Genomic DNA, 25,974 nt, shown 5'->3' on the forward strand with positions numbered 1-25,974 from the left:
GGCACAGGTGGCCGAGCAGGCACCTGGCCAGGCTTCCAGCTGTCACTCTGGCACCTACAGCTCTCAGCAGCGTGTTCCCAGGGGAGTCCCACATTTCCCCACCCGCTACCCACCCAGTAGTGGCTGGGGACCCGCACTGCTCCCTGCAGTGCCACACAGGAGAATCTCCTTGAGGAAATGCCCAGAGGCCAAGGGCACAGCGTCAGCCCTGAGAGGGGCTTGTGCATCAGGTGGGGGAGCCATCAAGACCCAAGGGAGCTCTAGGGCCCCCCCTCTCCCGCTGCTTCAAGGCCTGATCTCTGGAAGATTAATGGCAATTTAACTGCTTCACCATCCCAGCTTGAGGCTAGGCCTCTTCACAGGCCTGGCCACCCAGATTCGTGCCTGTGGCCAGCTCTGCTCTCTTCCCCACTGGCCCAAAGCCATTTTTATGGTAGATGGAAAATATCCCACAAGGACGAGTTCATAGTGAGAAAGATAGCAAGCATCTGTGCATTTCTGGGCCCAGGTGTGTGCAAATGGAGAGTGGCGGGAGGATCACCACCCCAAGCGGGTGTGCAAGGCACTGCGGGAGGGCACAGGCGTGTCCAAAAAGTGGATTCTGGTCTTGCAAGCGCCCTTGGTCCCAGAAGTCAGTTTTCCGAATAGCAGCACACACGTCCTCCCGGGCAACTACCACTTAAGCAGGGGAGAAGGAAGGAATGTGGGTGCCATCAGCAGTGGCCTCCCCAGGGGCCGCTGGACCAGGTACAAAGGAAAAGTTTGCATTTCCTGGTTTGGGGGGCCTCTCTGGATCTTGTCCAATCCTGGGGGAACGCCATCTTTCAAACTGGACCCTGGACCCAATCCAGTGTGTCTTCCCCTGGGCTCTGGCCCCATGTCATTGCAAGTGGAGCCCCAGCGCTACTGGAAGCCCCCTCGCAGTGACATGGGGCCAGGTGGTGGACGCTGTGTGCCAGGCTGATGGGTCCTGGAGGGTCAAGAGGGACTCCTGTGATTTGTTTCACTGTTGACCTGAGCTTTGTAAGCAGAAATCTAAGGGACAGCAGGCCGGCTCGCCCTGCTGCCGGCTGAAGGCTCCAGGAGCAGGGAAGAGGGGCGTGCAGGGGAGGAACCCTACTGAGGGTGTGGCCTGCCTGGCCCCCAGGCCCTTGAGAACAGCTGGCAACAGTGTCCAAGCAGCAGTGATGTTCTGGAAACTCAGAGACTCCTGACCATGGGGGTAGTGGACTAGAGGGTCAGACCACCCGGGTTTGGGTTCCTGCTGCCCACTACTTATCAGCTTGTGAGTCTCAACAGTGTCAGCTATAAAATGGGACAGTTATTGCTCTCCCACCGCCCTCTCTTGACTAACTCATCCTGGAATTCCCAGGACTCAGCACGGTGCTTGGTGCAGACGGGTGCTCTCTTCTGTGTAAGAATCGCCACTCTAGAGCAGTGGCTAGTTTGCTTGGACCCTCTGGCCCCTGCATGTTGGGTGGTGTCAGGACACAGCTGGGTTGACACCTCTGTCCTGTGTCCCACAGAGTGAGAGGACACCCTGCACTAGGAATGCCCCACGGGGTTACCAGTGCAGGCACTGGAGTCCAGCTGCTGGGTGACTGTGGGCAAGTCACGGAATTGCTCCTGTGCCTCGATTTCCTCATCTGTAAAATGGGTCCTTTAACTTTTATGACATAGGGCTGTTGTGAGGTTTAATGGAGACAATCCATTTGAGTGCTCTGCACAGCACCAGGGACATAGCACGGACCCTCAGCAACATCAGCTGTTGTTGATCACCAGCATCACCATTATGAGCCTTGACTAGCAGGGAACGAGGTTGACGTTCTGTGCTCCCTTTGAGGGTGGGAAGAGGCTGACATCTGGTTGTCTGGGCCCCCGGTGCCGGGACTCACCGTGGCGTTGACGGTGAGCTGGTAGGCCTGCGTGGTCTCGTAGTCCAGCTCCTGGATCACTGTGACAATGCCACGTGCACTGTCGATGGCAAAGAACGGGGAGGGGGGCTGAAAGGAGAAGAGGACGCTGCCGCCTGCACCCAGGTCGGGGTCTGTGGCATTCACGATGAAGATGGGCGTCCCCACTGGCGTGTCCTGGGGGTGAAAAAAAGCAAATAAAAGGGTGAGCTGGAGCTTGGAGCAGCTGCCTCCGTCAGTGACTATTCCCCCAAAGCCCATTAACCATGGCCCTCCAGCCAGCCAGACCTGCGGCTTTATCATTTTTATTCTAAGAGGGTTCAGAGGAATTTAAAATGCACCATCTATTTCTTTTTCCTTTTTTTGATGGCCTCCTGGTGGCTGTAACAGCACCAGTTCCAAAGATGATCTGCTCGTCCTGGAGTTCCGCATGAGGGTCTTTTGGTCCCCAACCCCCTGTTTCTTGGCGGTTTTGCTTTCACTGTCAGGTGCCCCTTGGCTGCCCAAGCCTCAGGCACGGGCTGCTCTGGAGGGCAGCCAGGAGTCTGCGTATTGGAGGTTTCAAGGGCAGGGAGCTGGGAGATAAGTGATATGGGGATGTGGCAGAGAGTCTGGGGACTTTGCCTGGCTCACAGAGATTACCTGGTTTGCCCATGGTTGGGGCATCCACCTGCCATGCCTGGGCCATGGCAGCCTGTAACCAGAGAGGCCCACAAAGCCTGCTCAAACATCACCACCTCCTGGGAGCCTTCCATGATTCCCTCTGCTATACACTGTGTATAGACAGACCCCTGCCCCTTTCTGACTTGGGGTTTCTGGTTAAATGTAACTTCTTCATGGAGGCCTTCCAGACCCTTAAGCCAGGTCAGCCCCTACCACGCCCCCAACCCCTGCCACTGTGTATACTCAGAGTCCCACAGCACCCTGGAATGGTTCATCACCCAGAATTCTTCTGTAATTCCCCGGCCAGTGCCTGTCTCCATCATAGCACATGTGCTCCATGGAAGCCTTAGGGTTCTATCTGCCTTGCCCAGCACGGTGCCTGGCGCATGGCAGGTGTCCAGTAAATACCCTTTATGAAGACATGAACGAGTCCCTATGACAGCATTTAGCACATTGTATTCTAAGTATCTGCGTATTCGCACCTCTGCCCAACTGTCAGCTCTCATCACCGCCGCGCCCACCACAATGCCTGGCATGTAAGTCATGACTGCAAAATTCTGCGTGAGTAAATTTATTCCTAACTTAGTAAGCTCTGGACACATCTGAAGACAGGCAACTTAACGAGGCTCTGCCCAGAGACAGAAAGGAAGAAACAATCCTTGCTCCCGGTGACTGACTGACTGACTGTTATGTGCCATGTCTGTGCAGTAGGCTGTACCTGTCAGCTCTGTAACAAGCAGATTTCTAGGTGGTTGCTATTATCCCACTTTTGAAAAGGAAGTTGAGGCTCAGAGAGGTTAGGTAACTCACCCAAGTCACACAGCTAGGCAGTGGCAGAGAAGGCCTTGAATTCAGGTGCAGTTAATGCTAAGCCTATGCTCTTAAGCTCTATTCTAAACACGTCTCTAAACCTCGATGGCGGTTCTTTCCCTAACTCTTCTGCACGGTGCTGAGGTCACCTGCCAGTATGGGTGGTACCCCCCAGCCAGGAGTGAGGGATCGGACTGAAAGTTCCCTGAGGGCAGAGACAACATTCCTAGTCCTCTGGGATCTTTTTACACTGGGACAAACGACTGGGTCCCTTCTGACACCTGCAGGGCTCCTTCCAAGGAGGGCATTCATATTACTGCCCCCTCTCCCTGCTGCTGGCCATGACCTGGGCCCTGGGTCACTACCTTGAGAAGCTTCTCTCTTTGGGGACCACTCTCGGGTACACTGTCAGCCCTTCCCCAGGACTGGCTGCTGGAAGCAAGGGTGTTCTCTGTAAGGCCCCTAGTCAGTCTGGAAAGGGCCTCCAGAGGACAATGTCATGAAGTTGCCATTGTTTCTCTCTGAGTGTGCTGCCCCTCCCCCGTCAGGCAAGTGTCAGCCTGAACGGACAGGCTCAGATCCTGTCCTTCTCCAACCAGCAGTAAGGACCGGGGCAGATGGGCAAGGACCCTCTCCTCCATACCATCCACGATGCCCCAGTGCCCTTCTGCACGGGACACGGGCCCCCGCGGTCCTGCGCTTTCTCCCCCTCCACACTTCAGTTCCTGGCAGGCGCCGCATCCTGGCCTTTTGGCTAAGATCACGTGTAGTTTCTTTTCTCATCAGCTTACTATTTCCTGGCAGGTAGAGCTATTTGTACTTCTCCAACCCAGCAGGCTCCCTTACACTTCTGAGTTCCTGAACCTGCTCTGCCTTTGCTAGGTCTGCCCTACCCATCTCAGTGGCTTGGAAAACAGATGCTCTCTCTCCCTCCAAAAGAGCATCAAGTATACAAGGAGGTAGACTGGACAAGTGCTAGGATTTCAGGGATAGAAAGACCTCTGTTGAAACCCGAGCCTCACTGTGTGTCTTTGGGCTAGTTACTTAATCTCTCTGATCCTTAGTCCCCTCTCTGTAAACCGAAGTTAATAATATCTCATAGGGTTAATGTGAAGAGCACTCGAGCTCATGAGTGTAAACTTCCCGGCACATAATAAGTGCTTAGAAGACGGCAGTTGTGATTTCATTGCCTGAATGCCTTCTAGAGGATGGCAGACAAGAACACCTTCAAGGGTAGGGCAGGGAGGCATAAAGAAACACGATGACTATTAATGCTACTGCACTGGGCATTCCCTGTCTGCAATCCCCAGATCTACCGAGTACCCTGCTCTGCCATGACACCACCCCGCCCCGCCTCCCCCACCTGGGGCGGCCTCAGTGGACTGCATTCCTAGACTCCCTTGCAGGCTGGCTTCTGCCAACGGGAGGGGCTGGTAGGAGCTCAGAGTTTGGGGAGGAGACAGGAGGAGAAAGAGTTTGGGGCATCACTTCCCCAATCCCTCTAGCTCCAACCCAGCAGCCTCTCCTCCCTGGCCCCAGTTTTCAGTGCGCTCCAGCCCCTCCCCTTGCCCCTCCAGCCCTAGGAGTAGAAAGAGCTTCCCATCGCTGCTAGTCTCTGGTGCCTTAACGTCCCTTCATGTCCCCCTAGGTCTGCGCCCCCTCTGGAAGTTGTCTCTTCACCGAAATGCCTTTATCAAAACTATCCGAGATGAACTGTTTCCTGGGGGACCCTGATGGACCCAGGTACTCTGCAAGGACCTACCCCGAGCCACCACATGCAAAAACTGTACTCCTCGGGTGCTGGGCTCAGCGAAGCCAGCCTCCACCCCAACATGCCACCACGGCGGCACTGGTCTCGAGGAGGTCTTTATGAGGTTCTCAGCTAACCTACAGCTCTCTCTCTTCCCCCCGCCCCCATCTCTAGGTCCAACATGCACATCGCAGGAGTGCCGACATCAGCCCCCAGCTCCAGAACAAAGCACGCCGTCGAAGCCTGTAGTTCCTGCCACGAGAGGGATGGACATGTTCCGATTTCAGAGTGACCAGCCCCCTGTGAGGCAGCGAGACAGCACTTCACGTGGAGCTAGTGCCCAGAGGAGAGGGACGGCTCCTGCGAGAACATCAGCTCTCCAGCCCCCTGCCTCAGGGAGGAGAGGGTATTTCACCCATCCATACCGACTGGTCCAGGGTGAAGGCTGTGATCAGAGGATTTAAGAGCAAGGTCCAAGAAGACAGGAAAACGGGGAAAATAAGGGATGGTCCTGTGTCCGACCTTCTTGGATTATGTTTCATGCCCTGCAGTGAAAACCTATTCAATTTCTGCCTAACTTAGAAATGGTTTTAAATAGGCCTGGCAAAGAGCTGGGAGGGGTGGGATCTGAGGCAGGGGTGGGAGGGGTGCTTGGAGGCCAAGGAAGTTCCTGAGCACGAAGGCCAGGCCTGACCACACACCCCTCAGGGACGGCTTGAATGCAGAAGCTGGAAGGAACCTTGGAGATTAGCCAGCCTAGTCTCCCATTTCATAGATGGGAAAAGTGAGGGGATGCGCTTCCATGCTCTCCATCTCACAGGTGGTTAACGGCAGAGCTGTGACTGGAAACTGGGTGCTCTGACTCATATATAAGTGCTTTTCTCACCTCACCCGGAGACACCAACCACTGCCTCCCTGCCCACCCGCCTTCCGAGTAGAGATGCTCTTTATACCCGCAGCTCTGCTCAAAGGGATGGACCTAGGTGTTCATGTTTGTACCAAGTGGCTTCAGGCCCAGGCCACATGCGATTGGTCCAGGGGTAACCACCTGACTCAAGCGGGCCAATCAGATGGGGCCTTGGAAACTCAATCAGTTTTCTGTGGGGAACTGAAAAAAAGATTCTTGCTACCTGGTTGGGGTAGAGTGGGCACCATGACAGGCCGGAAGTCACACAGAAGCCACAGTTACAGGGTGTCAGAGGAAGCCCATCTGCAGTGAGAACGGAGCACGGTGAAGAAGAAAAGCAGAGACAAGGGTCTCTGAGGGCCTCCCTGGCCCCAGCCTTCACAGCCCCTGTCTGGCCCTCCCTTCCTGTCCCTGGCTGTGGTGCTGAGACACAGTCCACGCTGTCCTTCCTGTTGGTACCACTTGCTCACTCTGCCCTGCGTGGGTCTTGGCTCCTTGCCCCACTGGCACCCCCAGAACACATCCAGCCACGGGCAATTCCTCCTCACCCCACAGCTCTGCCGCAGGCTAACCCTGCCCCTCGCCTGCTGGGATTTGGTCCCTTTAAGGCCCACAGCTGGGCCACAGAGAGCAAAGCTCATGGCCAGTACTGCTGACTGTTGAGGGCACAGGAAGTAATATGGGGAGAAAAAAGTGGCCTGGGTGAAGGAATGCCGGCTCCCTCTTCTTTCTAAGTGTCCCCAGACACTCCTTTTAACATGCAAATCCATCCAGGCCATTGAAATGATCAGCATGCATATGGGGTGGCAGGAGTGTGGGCTTGACACAATTAGCCAGGACAGGCCTGGAGGAGGATGCCCCAGAGAGCCAGTTTCTGCCTGCCTGGAGACAGGAGACCAGGGGGAAGGCGCCCCCTACCCCCTACGGTGTCTGGCCTTGGAGTTCAGGGTCTACAGAACCATAGCCAGGTGGGCCTGGGCTGTGCAGGCAGGGCCAAAAGGCCCATTTTGGCTGGGGGGGGGGCGCGTGCAGCCCCATTCTAGGGCAACTCTGGTTCCACCTTTTTGCTGGAAAGGAGCAGCTGGTCTTGGGAGGAAAGGCCCCACGGGGCGTGATTACTCCTGTTCCTAAAACAGGCCTCTTAGCGCACTTCTCTGTCCCAACTCTGCTTCCAGAGCCCCTTCTTCCACTGCATCCCCTGTCCAACCCCATCCTCTCCCTCACAGCTTCTGAGTCATTTCAAGGGAAATCTCCCCAGATGCACCGCCCACGCTGCCTGGGGTCCGGGGAGTGTGTTTAGGCATCATCCCCTGCAAATCCCTTGCCCCTGCTGGGCTGTCCCTCTCAGCGAGGGGCCCACTCCACGCAGGTCGCATATAGGGCAGGCCCCTGCCTCTTCCAGCTCACATTTAAGCTCCACATCACTTCTGATGGACCTGCTGTAAATGGGCCACCCTGCGCAATTCAGAGACAAATAAATCTTTTTGCTGCTCTTGGGGTGACAAGGGAATAGACTCTGGCAAAGTTCTACCGTGCAAGAGATCTTGTTCGTTAATAACAATGAAAAATAGCTCACTTCTCAAACGCAGTGTGAGTCACGTTACACTCCGGGCTTCTACAGAGGTGGCTCAGGGTGCTCACTGGAACAGGTGGGGGGCGCACGGGCAGCGAGGCAGGAAGAGGGCCAGACAGAGAGGCAGAGCGCAGGACAGGGGAAACAGAGATGGAGAGAGTGTAAAGCAAGGGGAAAGGAGACCAGGCGAAAGGCGGCAGGAAGACCACAGGGGGTCAAAGAAAAATAGGATGGGGTGATGAAAGGGGCTGAACTGGGGGCCAAAGGGAAATGGGCATGGGAGGGAGAGAGTTTGTCAGAGAAGAAAGAGGGAAGAAATTTGGGGAGAAAGGAGAGGAAAACTTAAGGGAGCAAAAGACACATTGTGGAGGAAAAGTTGTGAACAAAGGAAAAGAAGTGTTATAAAAATTCAAAGCAGCAAGAGAAAGGAAGATGGGAAAAAGAAAACAGCACGCCATACTCTCTCATCTTCGCAGTGCACCCTCCTTCCCCGCCCGTTAGATTTATTCTCAACCCTGGAACAAACCTCGGAACAAGCCCAACCGTTTCCACCATAGGTGCCACTTCTAAAGGTGTTATTAATATTTATGGAATGCTTGCTAGATGCTGCCACAGTCTTTAATATCTTATTATAAAGCCTGTTATAAAATGCATTAGTAATAAATTCCTGACAGATGGAGTTCCGACAAGGTGAGGGCGCCTCGGTGGCTCCGAACTGGGAACAGACCCTCCAGGGCCAAGCTTGTGGCTCAGAGGCTGGGCTGCTGGTCTCTGAGGCAGGGCAGGGCAGGGATTCAACCCTTTATCCGTCAGCATGTTTACAAATTGTATCTCATTACCTCCTTTTCCCTGATGGGGGAAATGGAAGCTCAGAGAAATGAAGCAACTTGTCCAAAGTCACACAGCTTGTAAGTGGTGGGAGAAGGATTCAAAATCAGGTCACCTCTGTGTCTCCAGACCTTGGGGACCCTGCAGATGAGGGTGGAAAGTGAGCTCAGGGCCCCTGCTCAAGCGGAACTGGTTCATTTCCTCTGTGGAAGGGCTGGGGATGACAAGGGACCCAAAGATGGGAGATTCAGGTTGGCGGGATTAGAGAAGAGAGGGTTGGTGGGGAGCTTTAGCCCAAAGAGAATTTCAGAAGGAAGAAGGTATCTCAAAATTTGCACGCTTTCACTGGGGATAAGGAAATGGGCTCCCACTGTGACAAGAAGAATTAAAGTCATAAGTAGAGACCTTTCTGACGGGGGGTGGGGTGGGGGGGTGGGGGGGTGGGTGGGAGGGGTGGGGTGGTACCAGGGCAAAGTGGAGGCGCCTGTGCCTTGGTTTCCCCTGAATGCCAAAGAGGTGCTTTTTCACTTGTGACTTTGGAGTCAGGGGCCTCCTGGGGTGCTTGGGGAGGGTATGAAGTTTGGGAGGCTTTGTGGCATTCCAGCTTATGGGGGAGGGGAAGTGGGGTCTATGAGAGACGTGGGCTGTATTTCTTTCTCAAACGGGCAAGAAGGCACGTGTGGGCACCAGCTGAGAGCAGGGTCCAAGGAGAGAAGTGGTGTAGGGAAGAGAACCACAAGAGGCCTCCGTGGATGCCTCAGGTGACCCCATTCTGGTCGGGAGAGGGCACACGGTGTGTGCACACACCCACACATGTACACAGTGCTCCAGCACCTCTCCCTGCAGAGGAGTCTAGAAGACATCATTTTACAACATCTCTTCTGTGGACCAGTGTCCGTTCTCTCTTGGGTGATGTGCACTGGACTCTAAAAGGTGTTGGGTCTGCTCTGAGTTCCAGGCAGACTGGCAGGTGGAGGTGCCAGCTCTGTGGGCAGGAGGGTCCCTAAAGGGCTGGGCCCCAAGTCCCACACACCCTCACATGGCTCAAGCACTTTCCCTAGGCTGGGCTGGCCTTCTCAGCTGTTCTGCATCTCCATGGAAGCAGTTCAGTGCTCTCCTGTCTCTGAGGCCCTGCTCCTTCTCAGCCTCTGGCTGTGGACCGCCTGTTCTGAATCCCAGGAAGACCTCCATCAAAGTGCTTACCTAACACCCATCCTGACTTCCCAAGTTCCGCCAGTCTCTTCGCCTGCTGGAGTGATCCTGGACGTGCCCTTCTCTCCTGACTTTGACTCCTCATCAATCACCAGGGCCTGGCAGTTCTTCCTTCAACATTCCTCAAATCCTTCCCCTTCTCTTTGTGATTTACCTTGGCCACCTCCGAAGTCCTAGCACTGTCACTTGCACATAGAAGGCATTCAATAAATGTTTTAACAGAATCGGGACTTCCTGTTAAACATGGCAGATTAAACACCTCCATTGAGTTCTGGTTTTGTCCCAATCCTCTCACCAAAATGACAATATGGAAATTAAAAATGCATAAATCCATAAGGGCAAAAAGAATAGGAGAGGAAGTGAAAACAGATGAGAGGTGCCAACAGAATCCTGGAAACAGATGGAACTGGAACCTGCCTTAGGAGAGATGGGAAAGCCGAAACTTAGGCCAGCACCTCAGAATCTTGGAAAAGCTCAGGAACTGGACACTTAAGGTGATGCTCAAAACAGGAAGACTGGCTACAAATCTTTAAGAAGAGTGGCAAGACTCCCAGATGCCTTCCCCAACTCTTGCAGAAGATAGGAGGTTTGCTTTCTGGAGGGGCTGAGTTAGTTGGGCTCTGGACTCAGACTGGGAGCTGGACGAGGCAGCTGAAAACAGGAAGGTTAAGTGAAAAGCTGCATCTCCCCTCCACTCCCATCTCCAATCAGGCCTCTTTAGCCATTTAGCCTCCTGGAGACTGACAGCCAGGCAGGAGATAGGGAAAGTTGACCCAAGAGAAAACACAAGTATTAACATGTTGGAATTCCTACAAAAAAAATCCAGGTCCTCACCTAATCATCCCATAGTGAAGCCCACTGGTTAATAAGCAGTGCCCCTCCCTACCCTGTCCTAATACACACAGCAAGCTTCCAGGCAGGTAAATGTGAACTCACTCTTAAATATAAACAGACAACTAAAGGTCAAGTATACATTTGAGAAGAGCCTCTAATGTGAAAAACAGAGAGGAAAACAGTAAAAAGGAGTAACAACAATAAGTATCTTTAGCAAGCTTAGACAGACAACACAAGACAGCATCTTTGAAATAATCTTTCAAGAGGAAGAAAGAGCTAGTTGAAAGTAAAAAGTCAACAGAAGAGTTGGAAGATAAAGAAATTTCTCTAAAAGTAGGACAAAACTCAAAGAGATGGAAAATGGGGGAGAAGAAAATTAGTGTAGTTCAGAAGATTCAACACCTAATTAATAGGGGTTCCAGAGAGAGGAAACAGAGCAAAAGAAGGGGAGGAAATTATCCAAGAAGTAACATAAGAAAACTCCCAGATCTGAAGGACATGCTTCCAAATGGAAGGAGACCACACTATGTGTTCAGAAGACAGCTCCACACTGAAGCATAAAATGATGAAGTTTCAAAACACTGAGTATTAAAAAAAATCCTAGAAACTTTCAGAGACAAAACAAAAGGCCACACTCAAAGTATCAAGAATCAAAATGGCATCAAAGTTCTTAACAGCCAGAACACAAAGGAAAAATGACTTCACATTATGAAGAAGACTATTTTCATTCTAGTGTTCTATACCCAGCCAAACTATCAACAAATATGACTGTAGAATAAACACATTTTTCAAAGTAAAAAAAAAAATCCCATGAATTCTTTTTCAGGAAATTACTGAAGGGTGTACTCCACCAAAATGAGGGCATAAACCAAGATAGAGGATAATTGGGAACCCATGTACCTGGACCTAATATATTAGATATTCTTAGGGTGAATGCCCTCTCCTCCCCCAGGCCTAACCTACATCAGGCCTCTTTAGCCATTCAGCTTCCAGAATAGCAAGCAAGCCAGAGCACAGTCAGTCCAGATTGAAGCAGGAGGATGAATGCTCCAGGGAGAGTGTTGCCAAGAAAAATACAAACTGAATTTAAAAATCAATATTCTTTTAATACATTGAGAAGAGGTATTCAATTATGTCAGAATATTTAGGGATGAAAAAAATGATAGGTTCATAGAACACTAAGCAAGCAAACGAAAAAGAGGTAGTTATTAATTCTAGAGAAAACAAAAGAGGAAATATAATTACAGAGGAAATATAATGACAGTACTGTACACTATGTGGCTCTGCTGTGAATAATATTTACGTAATTATAATGCTGTATACACTAAATGCTGTTTGAGCTAAGGGGAAGGATACAATTATGTTGGGAGGATGGGTGGAGCATATTAAGAGTGGTGTGTGTGTATGTGTGCGTGCAGCAAAGGTGAGGTAGAGGGTGGTGCAAAAGTGCAATTCTCATTCTTCACAGCTGAAAGGCGATAGATAGTATCTAAAACTGAAAAATTTATAAGCATGCAATTTGGAAATAAGAAGGTAACTAACAGAAATTGAACGAGGTTATCTCAGGATGGGAATCAGGAATGGGAAAGGATGAGGCAGGGCACTGCTATTTTTATTATAAGACTAGCTTCACTATTTGACTTTTAAGCTCATGCATATATGGCTGATAAAATTAATATAAAAATTGAAAAAAATCTCCCTATGGCTGAACCACTGCAGTGGCCTCCCCTCTTTCGTCCCTGCTCCCATAACTAATCCTGGAAAGTCACTGCCCTAAAGCACTGATCCACACCCCTGATCTCATTTTCCTCCTCAAACACTATCACCAGCTCCTCTTTTCTGTCCAAGGCAAAAGCTCCTCCTGGGCATTGAACGTCACCACAGTCTGATCAAAGCTTCCCTTTCCAAACTCATCTTTCATTTTTGCCCCATTGAGAACCTCTGCTTTAGTCAGACTGGTCTACACAGCAGCCCCCCAGAGCGCTGGTCTACCTTTGCTCGAGGAACCTGTGCCCTCTCCACAGGCATTCCTGCTGATAGCTCCCCTAGACAGCAGATGTCACCACCCAGCACAGGGAACTGATGCTCCCTCCCTTCCGGAAGAGGCCTGGCTGCCTGGGCTTTCTAGGCACACGTGCCCAGACTCAGGTTGAGACACCCTCTCCTGCCCACACTCCCAGGCTCTGCTTTGCAAAGGCGCTGGGTGTGCAAGACTAGGAGAAGCCTCAGCAGAGGGACATCTGGGACCTCCTTCCTTCTTCTCAGAAGTTTGGTTTTCAAAGCCAGGTAGGATATCCAAGTGTGAAATGGCCCCAGCTACCTTCTAATTCAGAGATTCAGGAGATCCAGGTAATTTTTCTCAACCCCCCGACACACACAGCAGCACCCCTACCCCAGCCCAGCGACCTTCCTGCAGAATGAGTAACAGAAGGGTTTCGAGATCCACCCCCGCCCCACGTGCCACTTCCCTTGAGCTCCCACACTCCAGGGCTGTCCCTGCACCTGCCCCCCTGCAGCCAACCTCTACCCCTCTCGCCTGTGACCTGCAGGAGCTGAGGGAGGGACGTGCTGCAGCACCAGGCATGGTGCCTCCTGGACGGTGCACAGCTGGCAGAGCAGCCCAGCAGCTGGCTGAAGCAGGGGACAGGAAGGGCCGCGCTGGCGAGGCGGCCCCCGGGCCCACGCCAGCTCCAGTCCCCATGGCATGCTGCTTTCAACGGCGGCGGTACCACCCCCTTCCTCAGGGCTGGGCTCCCACCTCCCTCTCTATGGCATGGGAGGAGTAACGGCAGTGGAGGCCAGAATCCAGACCTCAGCTGTTCACTTTTACCCTCCCACCCTTCCCCAAACTGAGAAGGTAGTTGGACAGACTCCTGGGAGCCTCCCCTGCTCCCTCTCCCACAAGGGACTTGGAAACCAGCTTCTGGAGGCAGGAAAGGATCCATTCAGCGACGATTACCCCCCATGCACATTGGCCTGATTGGGGAAAAAAAAAACAGAAACAACTGTCCTCAAACTCTGGGTCACGTTCTGGCTTTCCAACAACGATCCGTGTGACTTCCTTCTCTGTTGCTACAGGACATCAATGCAAACATTTGACGCCTCAGTCTTCCCATCCAGGAAATGGGTACAGCAGTCCCTGCACTACCTTCCACACAGAGCTGCGAGGGAGATAAAATAAGTCATTCTGAAAAATCAAAGCCCAAAACAAAATCTTTACAACCTTCTGCAGAAGCAGAAAATTCTAAGATAAAAAACTAGGGAAAGCTATGATGTAACCTATAGAAGAGTCCTCTCTAAAAAGCTACCCTGGAGTCCAGAACCAGGGTCATCTGGGTTCCAGGACTCTGTCCCTGAGCCTCGGGGGCTGAGTCCAAGACAGAAACAGGGTTTGGCGGAGGCATGACGTGGCTGGTCTTGAGACTTAGTAGATTCTGGAAAGTGGCAACTGAGAGATGCATGGAGTTCCTTAGGATATTTTTTTTAAAAAGAAAAGGCGCTCCAGGGGTCTAGGGGACTGAGGACTTCCTGTGTGTCAGGCCCTGTTTCCAGCACTTTCCATGCATTATCTATCTTGTATAATCCTCCTGGCAGCTTGTGAAGCAGACAGAATTACTATCCCCATTCTCTGGATGTCCAAGGCCATGTGTACTAAGCAGGAACCCTGGGATTTGCACTCAGGCAGGCTGCACCAGGGCCCAAGCTCTTAACCACCGCACTATGCTGTGCTCAGTGCTCAGTGAGCAAAGGATACCAGGTCCAGAAAGCAGGGGGATGGCCAAGATGACCTTGAGAAATTGGGATCCTCTCATTCTGGCTAAGTGCCAGGGCCTACTAATGATGTTTAAAGGGGTTGCTACAGAATGACTTAGGCCATCTAGAGGTTCCAGGCTCAGGACTTTACAGGAGCCAGGCGTCACCAGGAGGGTGCTGGAAGGGGAGGCGTCAGTTATCAGGAGCTGCCACGTTCTTTCATTCATCGATCCCAGACACGTTTATGGAGCAACACAGTACAAGACTGCGTTGCCCACACTCACACTCTTTATCTTTCCAACAAAAAAAAACGGTTATGAGCAAGTGGTTATTTGTGGGGAAGAAAAGAGACGCAATAAAGGGAGGCTTTGAGGAAGCAAGAGCGAAAGGGAACGTTCTATATGAGTCCCAGCTCCACCCTTTATTTGCTGTGTGACTTTAGGGAAGTTAGGCAACCTCTCTGAGCCTCAGTTTCCTTATAGTTATAGATGGGCATAATAAGAAAACCTGTCCCATGGGACTCTTATAAGGCTTATGGGAGATAACACACAATAAGTGCTTAGTGCATAACACATGCTCAACAAACCTTAGGCTCTATCATAATGTTATTATCTCGTGGGGCAGGTGTAAGCGTCTATAAACTGTAAAGTGCTTTGTAAACGTTACTTCTGGTGGGAAGGCCTGGAAGGGGAGGGGATGCCTCTGAAGGCTGAGGTCCTTGCTCTGCTCTCAGCAGAGATAAAAGCCTCAGATGAGAGGCAGGGTTGGGGGGCTCTCTCTGTGGCACGCACCCCCATCTCTGTCCTAATGGAGTCCACTCAGTGTGCGGGGCCTCCAGTGCTGCCCTGAGCTCTCTGTGCACAGCTCCATGGCTCACAAATGAGGGTCCATCTCCATCTCCCAGCCCCAAATTCGTTCCCCCGCATAATGATGAATCATGGTAAACAAAATGAATATGCAAATCTCCTTAGGGTGGCCTTACATCTACGGAAGCTGAGGCTAACAAATGGATTCTGAATAAGAAGACAGCTCAAGTAATGCAACTTCTCCTGCTCATCTCTCCCCGTCCCCTGCCCCTTGGGCTCCACCCATCGGTGTGCCCCTTCGTCCCCAGATGGGTGTGCATTCTGAAGGGCCAGGTGAAGAGGGCAGCAAAGGCCGGGGCAGGCAGGAGTAGTGGTCAAGTCCTGGTGTGGGTTTTGCCTCTCTGATACCCATGGCTACTGCTGCCGGCCCTTCAGCAGTAGGTGGTGTGATGTGATAAGTGGAACCTGTCACTTGGTGCCTGGGGGCTTAAAGGCAGACAGGCTGGGGGAGGCTGCAAACCAGGCTGCAGGGGAGCTGAGGGATGGTGAAGGCTGGAGAGAGGGGGCTTGGTGGGACCAGGACCCAGGCAGGGAGAGCACAGCTGCAGGAACTCACTGGGGCCGTGGGGTCTTGGGAAATGGTTTAATCTTCAATAAGTGGAGAGAGACTGGGAATATCATGGCGACGAAGGACTTTAGAAATCACCTCGTCCAGTGGTTCGCTCCTTGGCTGTGTATTAGAAAACCTGGGGAGCTTTTAAACAATATCAACGGCAGGGCTCACCCCAGCCTCTGTGCTTTTAAGTTCCCAGAGGAATTCTCACGTACAGCCTGGGGGGAGAAGCCCCGCCTTACCCAGTCGCCCTATTCTAGAGATGAGAAAGCTGAGACCCAAAGAGTGGAGGGGACCTGACTGAGGTCACATAGGTAGTCAGTGGTGGCAGACACCCACCTCAGTGCTTACTCCCTGACCTCCCCCTCCCTTGTCCTGGCAAGGATGGGAGGTGATTCCCTGAATATCCATCTTTCTTATCCTTCAGGTACAAGGAGCTCTGGGCCGGGGGACAGAAGACCTGGAATCAATGTGGTCTCCGTGGGACCCTGGACAAGTTACAAGTCTCTTTGGCCTTCAAGTCCTCATCTGTCAAATGAGGGAGTTGAAGCACATTATCTCCACATTCCCTTCCTGCTCTACAAGGGTATGACTGTTAAGTCCTTCCTGAAATCTAATCCAAGGCTCCCTTGCTACAAAGCCAGCCCCTTTGCTTCAGACTGTCTTCAGAAGATATAAAGGCAGCATGTACTGAATCAAAGATTGATAAAGGCATTTCTCTCTCCCTTTCCTTCTTTTCAGGGCGTTGCCCTCTATTGAGACACATAACACTCTCATGTGGACAGAACACAGGTTAAAATGCCCCACCGCTGGTGGTAAGTGTTTGCCCTGTGCTAGGACTGCAGAGCACAGCCCCTGAGAGTGGGTGACAAGCTGAGGAAGGACATTCTGGGAAGAACAAAGGGCACCAGGGGTCAGGAAGCCAGGGGCCTTGCACCCCTGCGGCTCTGTCTCATTAGCTCTCAAATGGTCCCGAAAGGGCGGGAAGATACTAAGACATCAGTGCAACCATCCCAGATGCCTGTCCTGCCCCCTCTTTCACTTCCATGTGACCTTGGGCAAGTAGTGAAACTCCTGGAGCCTCAGCTTCCTCATCTAGAAAATGGGTATGAAGTAATGATTATGAAACACTTAGCCCAGTGCCTGGCGCACAGTAATGGTGGCAGCAGCTCCCAGCAGTGTGACAAACCTCGTTATTACCAGGTAATGGCAGCCTCCCATTCTCTGCTTTGGTGGGGGTGACCCAGGGAGATCCACTCATCCAAGGAACATGCCTGGGGAGGGGGACAGTTCCCTGCTATGTTGTCCTTGAGAACGTTCCCATGACAGGGGTCCTGAGGTTTCTAAAGGCTGGGGTGGGGTGGAGCATCTGTTGCTACTGCTCTGGGGAGAGGGCTCCTCCGAGGGTATTGTCGGAGCAACAGGGGGGAAAGTCCAACTCTTTGGTCTACTGTGCATGGTAGACCAAGGGCCATGGACTCTGTCACTGGCCTTGGGGACAGCCAAAATCTTGGCACACAAAGACCACCAGACTGACCCCGAGACAAGATGGAGACCCAGAATCCCAGATGCATCCTGCTCGAAGGCAGTCCTAGGACAGCATGGCCTCATCTGTTAAGACCAGACTTGATCAAAAAGCAAACCAGCCTCCCTTTCCCTAACAGAACCCAGAGACGGCGCCTCCACACATGTCCTGGCTGGTTCAAGTCAATGACCAACCCGGTCAGGAAGTTCCAAGGGTCTCCCCAAGCCCCACCTGGAATTAAGAACGTGGAGTCCAATTTCTACCAAGAAACAGACTCCTCCCCAGCCGTCCTCCTCCTGGCCCCAGGGTGCCCAGTGCAGGTGGCTCTGAGGGTGCATTGGCCTTCCCCTAGGAAGTAGGAGAGACCATGGGTAGGAATTGCAGATGACTTTCATTAAGCGGGGTGCTAATACCATGAATTACAAATGAAACCCAGATGATGAGGACCCTGGCAGCCTTACCTCCGTTTGATATTAATTGGGCGACACTTTGTTTTAATGGTACATTAATTAATGCAGAATTTCGACGGAAGTCCGCGTGACACTCACATTAATACAAATGAATTCATTACCATCGGTGTTATTACAAGAAATGACAAATAAATCTGTAACAGTGGGACCCTTCAAATAATGATCACGAATCATTAGGTTTGCCGCTCGTTTGTACTGCAAATACGTGTGTATGTTTGCTGCCGCGAATGTGCCTTTGCCTTTTGGTGGGGGAGGCAGCCGGGGGGGTGGCTGGCTCTGTGGTAGTGGAAGGGGAAACCTCTTCTAGGCTTTGCTGCATCTGCTTTTCCTCCCTTTCCGCCCCACCTCAACCCCCAGAGAATTCCACTTTCTCTCCCCAGAGCCCTCCCCCAGGCTCAGGACCCCCATGTCAGGAGTGTGATTGCAGTGGGCCCCCAAATCCAGCGCACCCCGTGTGCGCTCCCTGGCCCTGAGGATGGGTTGGTGGGGGAAGGAGCAACAGCAAGAGGGGGATCTTGGCTTAACGAGGTTGAAGGGGTGCAGCTATGGCCACTATTTGCTCTCCAGAGGTTTGCCTGGTCCGACTGGTATTAATGTTTCAGGCAGAGAGTTCAGGTGTTCATGGACCAGCACTGTGCTGGGGATTTCATCCACTTTCTCCTCTTCAGTGCTCACCATGGTCTTGGAGGCTTTAGCCCATTGTAAAGGGCAGGAAATAGGTTTAGAGAGTTTGAGCGAGGAGGGGCCAAGCTCGGGACTCAGCTCTGCCTTACTGCAAAGCTCCCAGCACACCAGCTCTTTCCAGGGAAAGAGGGCAGCTGCCACCTGCCTAGGATGGGTTAGCATCCAGATGGAGGCAAGGTATAGCCTGGATGAACCCAGCAGGTTGGTCCCAACTCTCCACCCCTCTGCTCAGTGCTTCATGTTGTTATCTCCCAGATCTTCCAGGAGTGAGAAAGAGGCCCCCAACAAGCTGGGTCTACATCTGTCACCCTGGTTGTCTCTCACAGCCTCTCAGCTCCCTGAAGTTGAGAGGAAGACCACTTTTGCTTCTAAAAGGCAATAAGTGAGGCCCCAGGAAACCACACTGGAAGAACGTGTCAGACCAGCCTGGGTGAATCTGGCAGGTTTTGCTCTGCCAATCGCTGGCACTCAGGCTGCCTCTCCTCCCCTCTGCACTCAGGGCAGACAGTGCCAAACGATCACAGAGCTCTTCCCCAGACTTGGCCGCAGGATTCCCAACCCAGTGCTCTAAGCAGAGTCTATCAATGGATTGGAGTTGGCACATGATTTGAAGGTTGTGTGCCATCCGTCTTTTAGAACAGCTTTCCCTGGAGAATTTTAAAATACGATCCAGTCTCCTCTGACAGGGATGCCCAAGAGCAGTTCAGCTCAGTGGCCAAGAGACTGGTTACATGGCCTCCCGGGATCCCTCTAAGCCAGGGAGTCTGGAGCTCCGTGAAGCAGCTGCTTCCTCCCCACCTATACGAACCAATAGGCCAGCCTTATCTCCACGTACAACAGCTTTCTGACCTTCGGCTAACGTGAAACAACATGGAAGTCAAATCCAATTCTTTCCTCCCTTGAGTCTTTGCTAATGTGGCCAAACTCTGCGGGCCCCTGCTCTATGACCTGCCCTCTGCCCTGGCCCCTGGAGTCCTAGTCCTCAGAGGTTAATGTCACTTGACTATCGGATGCTGTTTCAGAGGCCAGATCCTGGCTGACGAGCAGTGGGCTGTAGCCCATGGCTGGGTGTTTGGGGGGCTCCAGCCCCCTCTCCCGCCCATATTCTCCCCCATTCACACTGGTACTGAAAGAACCAATTAATCACATAAGATTGTTAACTGTACTAATTATGCCAGCTCTTGAAACTTGTGGAACAATTATTTACTGTCTCTGCCTCACAAGCTATCAATTATGGTGATTGCAGGCAGGCTGTCACTTCCCTCCAGCCAGCGAAGAGGCGGCCTAGCCAGGCTCAGAGCTGGTTTCTCAAGGAGAACTCTCACAGGACTTTGTCTGAGCTGAGGCTACATCCAACAGATGTGGCAAAGGCAGCGGCCTCTTCAGGCCTTGCAATCTAATAAGGGGCAGTTCAACACTGATCTTAAATGAAGTCTTGGGCTTCCCTGGTGGTGCAGTAGTTGAGAATCCGCCTGCCAATGAAGGGGACACGGGTTCGAGACCTGGTCTGGGAAGATCCCACGTGCCACGGGGCAACTGGGCCTGTGAGCCACAACTACTGAGCCTGAGCGTCTGGAGCCTGTGGTCAAGAGAGGCCGTGACAGTGAGAGGCCCGCGCACCGCAATGAAGAGTGGCCCCCGCTTGCCGCAACTAGAGAAAGCCCTCGCACAGAAACGAAGACCCAACACAGCCAAAAATAAATAAATAAAAAAATTTATTTAAAAAATTTCTTTAGATTAAAAGCTATATTAAAAAAAATGAAGTCTTCATTTTATAAAAGTAGTTCCCTTGTTCCCCCTAAAAGATGAAATGACAACCACTAAGTACTATCCTGGGGTTCGCACTACTTCCTTCTTCCTTGTGTCTCTGTGAGCAAATACATAGTGTATGCTCCTTGGCCAGACTTGACACACCCCCAGAAATCTGCAAGGAGGTTGCACATACTTATTATATTTTCCTCTGGTTCCCTAAGTCAGGGGCTCTATATTGCCTCTTCCCAGCCCACCTCAATGCCTGTCCCAGATTCTGCTTCCCCTGTTTTCCAGTACTCCCATTTGGAGAAGAGTTGGTACTTCTGACCAAGATCTTTGCTAAATGAAGGAAGAAATAGAAGGGAGATGTCTTCAGGCTTTGTCCATCCCACCTGGACTTTGAAATATTCCTGTCCTCCGAGGCCTCTGGACTTGAGCGCACAAACCCACAGGCCGTCACCACCCCACACACAGACACACTCTCCTCTTCCTGCCCCGTAACACCCCCACCCGCGCCAGGATGACAGTGTGTGATGTGAGGCACGTGTGTAGTTGTTGGGTAAACATGTATTTATTCAGGCAAGCAGCAGGCCCCAGCGGGCTGTGCCTCCCGTCTCCTGGGCTCCCTCTGCCACCCCAGCCCTCCTGCTGCCCACACTGCTCGTCCCCAAGCGTCAGGGCAAAAAGCACTTAGAGCCAATGGCTGAGCCCAGATCTACTGTGGTGCCAAGAAGAACACTCCGTCACCATGCAGTTGACAGGCTGCAGGCAGGCTGGAGCGCGTGGCCAGCCTCCGACCGCCCCCGCCCCACTGGGCCTCTCTTCTGCCTCCTGTTACTGGCAGGGTTCAAACAGGCCGAGCTGCTCCTTAACCCTGGCTTCAGCAGCCAAGGGACCCCCAGCTTCCATGGAAGCCCCTCTGCGTTCTCAACAAGCCACTGCTCACTTGACACCTCCACACGATGTCACCAAGACACTTTCAGATGCCACGCGTTCAAGAGCAAACTCTCAGTCTCCCCTGGAAACTGCATCCCTGGCTCTGTGACGGCTATACGTTCCCACTGCAACCAGGTGCTAAGCCAGAAACCAGAGTCCTCCTCGCAATTTCTTCTCTCAAACATCAGCCTGCTGCTCTCCCTCCCTGACTACCGCCAGCTCTCACCTGGACCACCGCCGTGGCCTCCTAACTGGGCCCCTGCAATGCGGACTCGCCTAGAAACACACATCTGATTGCGTGCCACAACCCTGTGCTCCAATAACTCCCCAATGGCCTCCTGCTGACCTTAAGATAAATATCAGAGAATCCCTTCCATGGCCCTGGAAGGCCTGGCCCTGCCCAGCTCTCCAGCTCTGCTTCCCTCTGCTGACCTCCTTCTGTCCACGCTCCAGCCACTCTAGCCCTTTTTCACCTCCTCAAATAAACTAGGTGCCTCGTGCCTCTGAGCCTTAGCCCGTGGTGTCCATCCACCATCTATTCTCATCTTCACCCCCAGGGAATGCCTACTCAGTCTTCATATCTCAACCAAGTCCCATTCCCTCCAGAACATTCTCTGACCCCCTCACCCCCCAGTCTGGGTCAGTTCTTTGGCTCTATTTGCTCAGAGCCCCCTGGGCTTTTCCTGGGGACTCCAGTCTCACTTGGTAATTATGTGACCCGTCGATTACCATCTGTCCCCCGACTAGATGGTAAGCCCTTTGAGGGCAGGGGCCACATCTGGTTCCGCTCACTGTTGTGCCCCCAGGGCCCAGTGTGTAGCTGGTACTGAATAAATATTTGTGGAATGAATGCCATCTTGGGCACGCCTCTCTGGGCACTCTCCCCATTCTCCTATCTAGTGAGATGGCTGGGAAACACCAGCTCCAAACTTTCTCCCTTCCACGCATTCAACGAATAAGGACCAAGGGGCTCCTATGTTCAGACTCTGCTGGGTGGTGAAGTGACACTGCAAGTACCCTCGTGCGGCACGCTGTCTAGGAAGTCTGAGGGCATCAGCCGCAGATGGGCAGATGCTGAGCTTGAGTTCTGGCTCCCAGCTCCACCGCCACCGCCTGGATCTGGTACCTGCTGGACTTTGCTCATGCTGCTCTCCTGCCTGGAACATTCTTCTTCCTCATTCACTCATTCATTCAACAAATAATTACTGAGCACCTAACATGTATCAAGCAGTGTTCGAGGTGCAGGGGACACACTGGCAAACTCCTATGCATTTTCAGTCTCAACTTGGTTATCACCTCCTCCAGGAAGCCCTCCCTAACTCCTGAACTTGGGTTGGGTGCCCATCCTACGGGCTCCTAGAGCCCCGTCCCTGTACTGCTACCATCACAGCATTTATTGCACTGCATTAAAAGTGCTTGAATAACATTGAAACCCCATGACTGCCTTGCTTACCACAGTACCCCCAGTACCTCTGTACCCCTTTGCCTGGTACGTGGCAGCCATTCAAAATGTATTTTCCGCATGAACAAATCCTTCCATTTCTTCCATTTGTGTCTCCCCAAGCTCTAAAGATAGAGGGGGAGACACTTTGGACTGAGACAGGTGGCTGACATAAACATGGAGAAGAGGCATTTGTGAGAAGGCCGTGGGCAGTGATGAAAAAGAGGTGGGGATGCATTTGAGACAAGACACCGAGACGGGATATAAGTTGAAGTACTGGGACTTCCCTGCCTGGAGCCTGAGGCCAGCAGGTCAGAGGGGAAACGTAAGACAGGCCAGCTCGGACACTCTTGTTATACATGACTCCAAACCCCTCCACTTTTGACCTCACCCAGCGTTGGCCCTGTTGCTTTCTTCGGTGTCCGTACCTCCCGGATGCCCTCCTGGCATTGCCCTCACTGTGGGGTGGGAGGTGGCCTCTGCAATCACTTTGCCCTCTGTCTGGAGAGTTACCATCCCCAAGAGAGCATGTGCTTCACTCCCTCAAGGTCTCTGCCCCAATGTCCTTGGAGACGCCTTCCCTGGCCATGAATCCTGCTCTAGCCCCTTGCCTGCTTTGTTTTTCTTCAGGGACTTTATCACCAACAGACATAGACTTATGTGCTGTTCGTTTGTCTCCCCCACTAGATGAAACCGACAACAGCAGGGACTTTGTCAATTTTGTTCAGCTGAGTCCCCAGCTCTGCGAACAGGGCCTGACACACAATAGGCCCTCACGAACTATTTCTTGAACAAATGAATGAACGAATAGGAAGATGGTACGTGGTATCTAACTCTTACTGGGCTAAAAGTGTAACGATTCTTAGAGAATAAGAGCCAGGGCCCCCTGCGGCGCGAACAGAAATCGCCCGCCTGCAGCCCGCAGCCTGGAGATGCGGCCTGCGCACTGAGAGCGGAAGATGGGAACCGCCTCGAGGTGCGTCTATTGAAACACCAGGTAGATGAGAGCAGCCTAGTGGGCTCCTCTCCAGCCCTGACCTCTCAGTCAGGGACAGCCGCCCCATCCTCCCCGCCCAGTCACTCCTCCTTCCCCCTCCGGCAGCTGTTTCCTCTCGGGATATGAGAATACAGCCCGGGAGCACCCAGGCCTCTTCCATGCCACCTCGCTGTGCAGCCCTCATCCCTCCTTCTGGCAGGAACTAGAGAGATTAAATGATCAGTTGCCAGGAAAGGCTGGGCTACAAGTGCTGTCTCTCAAACTACTGCATCTGGTGCTTTGGGGCTAAAGCACCATTGTTCAGTGGCCGCGAGCGTCCTCCGTGACAGTAACTTACAGGGCAGATGTGGCTCGTTCTCTTCCACTGCTATGGCGAGAGGAAGTAGCCTTGACCCAGGCCCCAGGCTGACCTCAGGCCCCACAGTGTACCAGTCACAAATGGGTACCGGACCCCAGCCGCGGGCCCCCCACTAAGCTCTCAATCTAGCCTTAAAATGACTCCCAAACTATGAAGAAATTGGAACATCATTGACAGGCTGGCTGAGAAGTCAGCTTAAAATGTTATGACTCCCTGTGTAGGTGGAGACAGTAAGAAAAAGAAGCACCACCTTCTTCCCCCAGGCAGCTGTGCCCAACGTCCTCTGCCTTGTGGGCTTGTCTGAGGCACTGGTGACCCCGACTTCAGGCCAGAAGGTGGGAGGGGGGTTCGGGGTTGGGGCAGTGCTCCCCAGGGCGGTGTGCCCACGCCCCTGGGCCTGGAGTGGGTGTGCCGCTCCTCTCCCTCATCTGGTCACTAACCGGTTAACCCCCCTGCCAGGGACATGGGGCGGGCTCTGCTCCCAGGGCCCTGATTGCCCACTGGCCAGCCCCCAGCCTGCCCCATCCCCCAGCCTCTCCACTCTGCCCTCGCCTTGGTGGAGCGGGGTGGGGGTGGGGGGGGATTGGAACTCCTTCTGTTTGGGCTGATTGGGCCTGATTTCACCAGCCTGCTCCCACCTCTGGAACCTTCCCCTGATATTAAAGTGGTTTTCCTTCTACTGGCTTGGTCTGCTGGATGAAGTGAGTTTATTCGATTTGACTTATCCCCCCACCTCCCTTTTTTCCTCTGTGCTCATCCATCCTGCCGGGGCCTCTGGCAGCCATGCAGACCAGAGTTCAGTAAAAACAAGGAAAATTAACTTCTAACCTTAGAGTAAAAATAGCTATAATAAAGCCAGGTGAATAATAAAGGCTTAATCTAATGCAACTTTGATTAAAAGCTGAGACCTGCCTCCTCACCCCACCCCCACCCCATAAGGATAAACCTTGCCCTTTAAAGCAGGACAGGGTTATAGGAACAGAAGAGGCAGCCTGCTCTTGCCTCCAATTTGCTTCTTCTCGCCGTTTTCGCCTTCTCAGCCCTCTAAGAAGCCCGAGGATCGCATCCACCAGTCTTCTCTCTGCCCTCGGTACTCAGCAACTTTGGAAGGACTGAGTCACCTGGAAGCAGCAGCTCCCAGCAGCCCTGGACCGTCCTTCCCCACAGCACGGGTGGGCGGGGGGTGGTGGCTGGGAATAGGATGCTGGGAGGTCCAGTTCCACCTCGGCCCCTAAACTGCTGTAGGGTCTGAGGGTAATCAGAGTATCCCTCTGGGCCCCCAATTTTCCATCTGTCAAATGAGATGAGAGAAGCTTTTCCCCTGCTAGAGTGGTCCAGAAAAGCGCAAGGATTTGGTAAGATTCAGGTTACTATCGGAAAAAAGATGGTGGTTTTCCCCGCTGTTTGCTCGCACCGTTATAACCTGAATCATCCGAGAGGAACTGGGTGTTTCTACAGGAAATCACCTGGCATGTAATCACCTGGCAGGGACGGCATGCAGAAGCCCAGTCCCCCTGGGGCTGGACCCGGGAGAGATCAGTGCCAACATCTGTGCTACCCTGTCGGCACTCTGACAGCAAGAAGAAGGAATAAGGAGCTGGCCCCTGGCCCCGACCTCAAGTCTGCCATAGCTACATTTCTTCCAGGGCTCTTTGGATGAGAGTTCTGCTAGGGAGGAGGCCCCGAGGGTGACAAGTTCTGGCCTGAAGAGGTGAGAGCCCTGTCCCAGGAGTCAGGGCCTGGGCCTCCGCCTGACTCCCTGGGCACCCAGTGCCAGGTGCTTAGCTCTCTGGGCCTCAGTGCCCTGACCTGTTGAATGGGACTGCGGGAGGAACATTCTAGGAGTCTGTGCATTAGGCTGTCCTGAGAGGTTCTGGATGGGCGTAATTCCACAGGGCAAAGTCTACACGCTCCCCCAAACCCCCTTCCCAAGACTCCCCCTTTCCCTCCAAAACCAAGAGTTCACAAGGCCCACTAAAACCCCTCCAAGGCCCCTACCCCGAAAAGGGGCTCTCTGCTCAGAGCCACCAGCATCCTCAAAGAAGCCGGAAGTACAAGAACCTGCTCTTCCTGCACTTTTGCTTGGAGGAGGGGTGAGGAACTTAAGTGTGGCAGCTTGAAGCCCAGCCCAGCGGGCAGGCCGGGGAGG

At 52.8% G+C, this 25,974-nt stretch overlaps 1 protein-coding gene across 1 annotated transcript in view; it reads right to left on the reverse strand.

Annotated features, from left to right (window-relative positions):
• The window catches only part of LOC101316782 (cadherin-23), a 387,052-nt gene that overhangs the window by 197,581 nt on the left and 163,497 nt on the right, over positions 1-25,974 (reverse strand). Inside the window, exon 8 of the mRNA XM_073793692.1 lies at positions 1,896-2,090. Coding sequence (XP_073649793.1) covers positions 1,896-2,090 — 195 coding nt within the window. The remainder of the gene's footprint in view (positions 1-1,895; positions 2,091-25,974) is intronic.

The sequence above is a fragment of the Tursiops truncatus genome, chromosome 16 (assembly GCF_011762595.2).
Source record: "Tursiops truncatus isolate mTurTru1 chromosome 16, mTurTru1.mat.Y, whole genome shotgun sequence".
Lineage (NCBI taxonomy): Eukaryota > Metazoa > Chordata > Mammalia > Artiodactyla > Delphinidae > Tursiops > Tursiops truncatus.